General features: G+C 45.2%; 1 protein-coding gene across 1 annotated transcript in view; it reads right to left on the minus strand.

Annotated features, from left to right (window-relative positions):
- ACTR1A (ARP1 actin-related protein 1 homolog A, centractin alpha (yeast)) overlaps positions 1-2,648 on the minus strand; it is a gene marked incomplete at its 5' end in the record, with an annotated part of 10,363 nt that extends 7,715 nt beyond the window's left edge. Inside the window, 4 exons of the mRNA XM_010144696.1 lie at positions 110-234; positions 1,007-1,132; positions 1,891-1,966; positions 2,584-2,648. Of these exons, the coding sequence (XP_010142998.1) occupies positions 110-234; positions 1,007-1,132; positions 1,891-1,966; positions 2,584-2,648 (392 nt within the window). The remainder of the gene's footprint in view (positions 1-109; positions 235-1,006; positions 1,133-1,890; positions 1,967-2,583) is intronic.
- Between the last annotated feature and the right edge of the window lie 4,858 nt (positions 2,649-7,506).

The raw sequence follows: 7,506 nt of genomic DNA on the forward strand, positions 1-7,506 counted from the left end.
GAAGGCACCAAGTCAGACATCAGCGTGGTCTTCTGCAGGTTTTGGGTTATTTTGTTGGTTTGTGAGATTTCACAGCAACATTTCACAAGCACAAATCAAAGACACTTACAGGCTAAGCACAGCTTGCATGGAGATGAATAGTGCTGGCACATTGAAGGTCTCAAAAAACACCTCAGCAGCACGCTCTCTGTTCTTGCGTGGGTTTAGGGGTGCTTCTGTCAGCAGCACAGGATGCTGGTAAAGAAAAGAAGGAGCTGTGCTGCAATAACCAGGAGGCAGCTAGAAGTGTGCTTCTGAAAATTTCTGCTTATTTATTCACTTTAGGAACCACTGGTGCAAAAGGACAGGTAGGAGGGAATAATTTCAGCTACTGTGCTGTATGAGACTGTGAATAACCTCTATTAAGCTGAAAGATGAGAAGGGTTCTGGTCTAGCTGTGAAGAATCTACTCTGTGAGCGACCTTGCCCCATGAAGGACAAGGAAGATGACTCTCAGTGCCAAAAGTCAGCCAGATTAGCCAAAATACACAGACCCTAAGAAAGGGTGAAGGCATATGGTTTTAGCACAAGCAGGCAGAAATATTCCTACTCCACTTACACAACCTATTGCTCTCAGTCATTTAATTTTTTTTGGTCAGCTCCTTCCAGACCACTGGATTGTGGTTTTCTTCTTCCTCACTTCAAATCATGTCACTGTGGAGTGGATATGCCTGATGCACAGGCAGAACAGGGAAAGTTAGAAGCACTTGGCCTAGACTAGAGTCATTAGAGACAGCGTGAATAACAAATGCTGGAAGTCAGGTTTTCAGCCAGGCCAGAACATTAGATCTGCCTGAACACTTCTTGTGCAGCATCTCCTGAGAGGTGAAGAGCCTAATTTAACAACAGACACATTTAGAAAGAAGAGCAAAGGAAAAGCGCCACATCTTTCCTGAAGTTCCAAGCTCCTGGTGTTAACACACACGCTGAATGATGCCTGTGTCATTACGTTAATGAGGTATCTTACCTCCTCTGAGAATGTCTGAAGCTGGTCTTTTGAATACACATACTGCCAAATGCGCTCCATGTCGTTCCAGTCCTTCACTATGCCATGCTCCATCGGATATCGAATCGAGAGAAGACCTCTGTGCTCCTAATCAAAGAGAAAGGACAACAGAGATACCTGTCAGAGACTCAAACAATCACATTTCTGAGCCCTATGACTATGATGCAACGTCAGGCTCACTTATTTTAAATTCCACTAAAAAACAACTTATCTCTAGCACACAGGGCAGGAACTGAACACTAATCACAAACATCTCTCCCAGAGAAGTATTCACGGGATTAAACAAGGCCTTTTCACACCAAGTAGGAAAGTCTGGCATTTGCAGAGCACATTCCATCCCAACACTTTTCAAGCCAACATACAGGTGGTATCTTTGTTCTATCAGCTCAGTCATGATATACAACATAACAGGGTGGTATTGGGGAATGTAGTTCAGAGGGCTCACAAGAAACGTGAGACCATAGGACTACATGCTGACAAAAGCAGGACAGTGGAAAGCAAGCTTCTTGCCCACACCAGGACAACCAAGTAGGGTCCATCCCTGAAGTTCCCAGTCAAAAAGATGGGGATGAGATAACCATACAGACCTAGAAGGAGCCTAGAAAAAAAGGGAGAGATATTGAAGGTCTTGGGAAAAGGCCTGTCGGCACAAGGCAAGTTGGCACAAAAATTTCATGAAGCTTCCCACTCCACCCTGGACACCCTTAGAAGTGACAATCTATTCTGCTCTTCAGATCCATATGCTGAGACCAAGGAACCACAGCCCTTTTAAGCACAACTGCTCCAGCCCCTCCTTATAGCAGCAAACAGACATAGGGAGAAGTGAAGTATACAGGTTTTCTTACCTCTGCCTTTGGACCAATGAAAATGTCCCCTTCTAAAGCACCAGCCATAACACGAGTGTGCTTTGGTCTGCCCACACTAGAACAAAAGCAAGATTATAAATGCTTCTAGAGACAAAGCTCATATGCACCCAAGGATTAACTATTGGAGTTCCTTCCTGTCCTCACCAGTGCTTCCTAAAGCGATGGGCGAGCCCTACCAGGTGCAGACAGACCCAGGTTTGCTCTGAGCTAATCTCAGAATCAGAGGTGAAGGGAACAGATTGTAGACAGTTCTGAATTAGCAGGACGTAAGCCAACTGAGTCTGGCCACACTTGCCCTGATGATTCAGAGCTTATTTGTTCCAACAGTGCCTGGGCTGAACATGGCTGGACTGAGCAGTGGTCTGAGCTGACAGATCCACGTGGTGTGGCCTGACCTCGGGTAGGCTTCTCTGATTAGACATTTATAGTCCCATACCCTGCCTCACCATGCAGAACATGTTGCTGAGAACACAGTCTGTGTGACACACTTTTATTCGTGTGTGTCCCTGAAAATCTCAAAGTATTTAACAGCAGAGATCTGCTCTCCCTGATGCTTCTGTGCAGCCGGCAGTAAAAGAACTCAGTTCTCCAGTTACAAAATAGGACCATTCTTCCCCTCTACATATCAACAAACTGGTACCAAGAACTTACCAAGACCAGAAGAATACTTACTAGTTTGGAAAGCAGTATTTCGGTATTTGATCACCTGCAAAACCAGCTTTAATCACACCCGAGCCCTGTGGGAACAACAGATAAATACGTGAGCTTATCATTCGTTCACTTATCTTCGCAAGTTTTATACGGGTAACAAAGTACATCAGCACGGCCAGATCCTCTCCTTTTTACTGGGAACTGATTCTCCAGGCAGGGTTGGGGATGGGAAGGTGCTACTGGTCAGCTTGGCCACTAGAGGGGAGTAACTGGCACCATCCCTGGCAGCAACACACCACGGGCAGCACAAACACCAGGGAGCATCCCCGTACTGCTCCACGTACTCACGGAGATGCCGCGCTGTACAGACCAGTGGTTTTCTACCCAGTACTATTGCTATGGGGTGCCGGAGGCTAAATCCAAGCTCTGCACCTTTCTATCGATCTCAAGTACTTGCCGGGTAGAGGAGAGTGCTCCAGAAAGGGCAGCAAGAGCAACCGAACCCTGCCAGCTTTAGAGGCCTCTGCTAAACGGGGAGGATAAAGACTGCATGACTCTCAGAAGCAGATTTGGAAAGGACGGCAGGAGGGTGGATAAAGACAGTAAAAGGAGCAGGAAAGGGCTGAGTGAAATGGGTTGGAGTTGAGACTAGGAAAAGGCTCAGGTGGTGGATAAATAAGCAAACACTAAGGCAGGTCGCGGAAATAAGGTCGGAAAAGACTCTGGAAACAAAGTGTCCCGGTTTCAGCTGGGATAGAGTTGATGTTTCTTTCTAGTAGCTGGTACAGTGCTGTGGGTTGGATTTACTGTGCAATAATGTTGATAACATGATGTTCTAGTTGTTGCCAAGCAGCACTTCTCCTAAGTTAAGGATTGTTCAGTTTCCCCAGCTGCAAAGAAGCTGGGAGGGAGCATGGCCAGGACAGCTGACCTGAAGTAGCCAAAGGGGTAATCCATACCATAGGACATCATGCTCAGTATATAAACTGGGGGGAAATGGCTGGGAGCAGGTGGATCAGTGCCTGGGCTTCGATCAGTGAGTGGTGAGCAATTGCATTGTGCATCACTTGCCTTTCTTGGGTTTTATTTCTCTCACTTTTTTAAATCTTCCTTTTCATTACTACTATTATTGTTATTGTTATTTTATTCTATTTTATTTTATTTTAAATAACTAAACTGTTCTTAACTCACAAGTTTTACTTTTTGGACGGCTGACCTAACCCAGCCACACGGATATTCCACACCACAGAAGGTCATGCCCAGTATATAAACTGGGGGGCGCTGGCTAGGAGGGGCTGATCGCTGTTCAGGCATCGGTCAGCAGATGGTGAGCAACTGCATTGTGCATCACTGGTCTTTCTTGCATTTTATTTTTCCCCCTTTTTGTTGTTTTACTTTTAATTACAAATATTATATTATTATTGTTGTTGTATTTTATTTTATTTCATTGTAGTTATTAAGCTGTTCTTATGTCAGCCTAAGAGTTTTACTTTTTTTCAATTCTCCTCCCCATGGGGGAGGAGTTAGCAAGCAGCTGCATGGTGCTTAGTTGCTAGCTGGGGTTAAACCACAACATGAATCCAGACTGGAGTCTGGAAAGAACAAAGGTGCCAGTCAGACTGCAAGGGGAAGGGCTGGAGGCAGGAAGAGCAGCTGACAGGACAGGGCTTGTTTAGAAAGGACAAGGAAGAAGAGATTAGGTACGGCGGTCAGAAAGGCACAAATCCAAAAAGCCTTCTGCAGCACAAGCAGCAACACAGAGCGGGTAAAACCAGCCGCGGGGAGGCCCTGGCAGGGAGTTGGTGTCGGATATCTGGCCCCGCAGCCCTTGTCCCTGTCAGTATCATTCCAGAAGCATCCTGGGAACCCCATCGTCAACTTGGATCTGTGCTGCCTCCTTCCCCTCCTCCACTTCCTCTCCCTGCACAAAGGAATGATGTCTTGAAATAACAAGCAGCTCACAGGAACACCCAAGTTTTGCTACAAAACAGATTTCCATAGGATCTCCTCAGATAAGCCATTTCACAGATAATCTCAGACTGCGATGGGACTGAGCTCTTCTGCAGAAAGAGGAGCAGTTCTACTTTACCCCATACTGTGGGTAAAGCATGTGAGTTTGCACTGAAACCTGTGATCTGTGAAGCACCTGTTCACTCCCCAGGGCTCTGCAGCAGGCATGCTCTGGTTCTGAGGCCAAAAAGACATTGTGGCTGCTCCAGAGCATTTTCAAATGAGCAGCACTGCAGCTCCTCCACCACCTTCTCTTCCCACCACCTCCGCACAGGTCAGTATCACTGCTTTCACTTGGAGGCTGAGGCCAAATGAGCTGCTCAGGGCTCTCCCAGACAAGCTCTGGCTGCAGCGGTTTCTGATGACGCTGCCGTCCCAGCGACCTGCCCCATTCCAGCACCAGAGGTTACCAGTCTGAGCAGGCTCAGCAGAAAGGAATGCAGTGTGACCCCAACCTCTCCAGTTCACAGTCCAGCACCCTATTCTCAAGCTACTTCCATCAGCAGTTCCAGCCAAGGTGCTGGGTTCTGCACAGACCGTGTCCTCTGCCACGAGGTCTGGGACTCTCCTGCCTTAAAATCAACAGCCAGATTTGTAAGAGACAAATATCAGGAACACGCTGCAAACCAGACCCAGGTAGTTATAAAACACATCAAAGGCAGATTGCCTGAATCCTCTCCTGACAAACCCCCGCAGCCAGGCTGGCTTGAGGAGCACACCCAAGTGGGCACTGGGCAGGATCTCTGTCTCTGGGCAAGAGGGACTTGACTCCCGTTGCATCCCAGGGTCTGCACTAACAGGTACTTGTGTGACAGAGCGGCCTGTGAAGCACTAAAAAGACTTCCCTTTAGACAGACTCTCTTCCAGCTATTCACTTCAAAGCGAAGCAAGGAATAAAACAAAACCACAGTTTTAATTTTCTTATCATAGCTTAAGAACAACTCTATACCTGGGAGATAATATCATCCTTTCTCAAGCCTCGTAGCAAAAAAGTTGAATCAAACACAACAACACATCCACATAAGAATATTGTGCTTATTGAAAATTTTATTCAAGACGACGGATCTTGCTGCCAGCACAGTGTGCTGCTGGAAGGTAGTTTCAGGACAGCAATAATGCTCCTATTTTAATGCAGAGATCAAAACTTCCTTGTGCCAGGCCAAAATTGACCCAGCTTGTCCTGGTGAGACTCCCAGCAAGTTACGCATTGTAAGATTTACATACTAAACCAAATGTGCCGGTAGCTGCAAACTCCTGGCTGGAGTGAAAGATAAATGACTGTCTTGGATGTGCTGGTAGGATGGGACTTCACACAGTCGTGCTTCCAAGGGCCTGGGAACAAACCAAGCACAGCTGTTTGCTGTCTCCACACTACAAAGACCTGACAGCACTTTCTGACCTATTCAATTTTTCCTGAAAACATCTTACTTCTTTGAAGATAAGCGTGCACTGAGTAAATCTATTTATTACAGACCAGTTTGAGATTCCTACACAATGAGCAGAAACGGCTTAAATTCTGAAATAGTCGTGACCAGTTCAGAAGGTTTAAAGACCTGATTTTTCATATTTGTTTCAAATAAGCAAAAAACCACACACTCTCCCTTCTGCTACAAATTCTGATTTACTATTAAGACTTAATTTTTTTTTTTTAAATTAAGTCCTTCCACCAGTGACTATCCTGGCTGGGCTTTCATTCCATTTTGGTTTTGTTTCTTGTTTGTTTTCTTGTTTTTTAATCTAAGCAAAAGAATTAAAAGAAGAAATTTCTTTCTTTCTACTACGTATCAAATGTAGAGGTCAAGGAAGATAATGTCATGGAAAATTCTTGGGAGTACCTTAGAGTAACTGAACACGCCTCTTCTAGCTCTGCAGCTATTGACTCAATTCAATTCATCAGTTATTGATTCATTCATCTTGATGCATTTAGGACTCAAATTTAAATGAAAATCACTAAGAGAGTCAATCTGCCGTGTAGTACATTTTATGGAGACTGCATGTTTCACACTGTTGCAATATTGTATTATCAGGTACACATTTTATAAGATCAAGAACAAACCAAAGACACAACGGCCCTTACTGACAACTCAGCTGTTTAAAGTGCCACCACTTAAGACTACAAAGCCAAATTTGATCTTTCCTGTAAACAGAGACAACTCCATGGAGGTCAAGGAATTTGCACTCACTTAGGCCATGGCTGAACCAAGCTGTCAGTTGTCCTAGTTTCAGCTGGGGTAGAGTTGATTTTCTTCGTAGTAGCTGGTACAGTGCTGTGGGTTGGATTTACTGTGCAATAATGTTGATAACACACTAATGTTCTAGTTGTTGCCAAGTAGCGCTTCTCCTAAGTTAAGGATTGTTCAGTTTCGCCAGCTCTGCCAGGAGGCAGGTGCACAAGAAGCTGGGAGGCAGCATGGCCAGGACAGCTGACCTGAACCAGCCAAACTGGGGGGCATTGGCTAGGAGGGGCTGATCGCTGTTAGGCATTAGTCAGCAGATGGTGAGCAACTGCATTGTGCATCACTTGTCTTTCTTGCATTTTATTTTTCCCCCTTTTTGTTGATTAATTTTTAATTACAATTATTATTATATTTTATTATTGTTGCCATTATTACATTTTATTTCATTGTAGTTATTAAACTGTTCTTATCTCAGCCCATGAGTTTCAGGTTTTTTCAATTCTCCTCCCCATCCCACTGGGAGGGGGAAGGAGCGAGCAGGTGGCTGCACGGTGCTTAGTTGCTGGCTGGAGTTAAACCACGACATTGGTTTACACGTGATTATGCATAAGGGATCCTGGACCAGTAATTTCAGAGAGAGACTGTTGAGAGTGCAAGATGGGAATAGAATTCTTTTAAAAATTTCTTATTGGACAGGGAGGAGTATGTAGGTTGTGCTGAGGTACAGCTCCAACCTCTCTCACTGTATTACAAAACT

Source organism: Buceros rhinoceros, unplaced genomic scaffold, assembly GCF_000710305.1.
Source record: "Buceros rhinoceros silvestris isolate BGI_N320 unplaced genomic scaffold, ASM71030v1 scaffold20141, whole genome shotgun sequence".
Taxonomy (NCBI): domain Eukaryota; kingdom Metazoa; phylum Chordata; class Aves; order Bucerotiformes; family Bucerotidae; genus Buceros; species Buceros rhinoceros.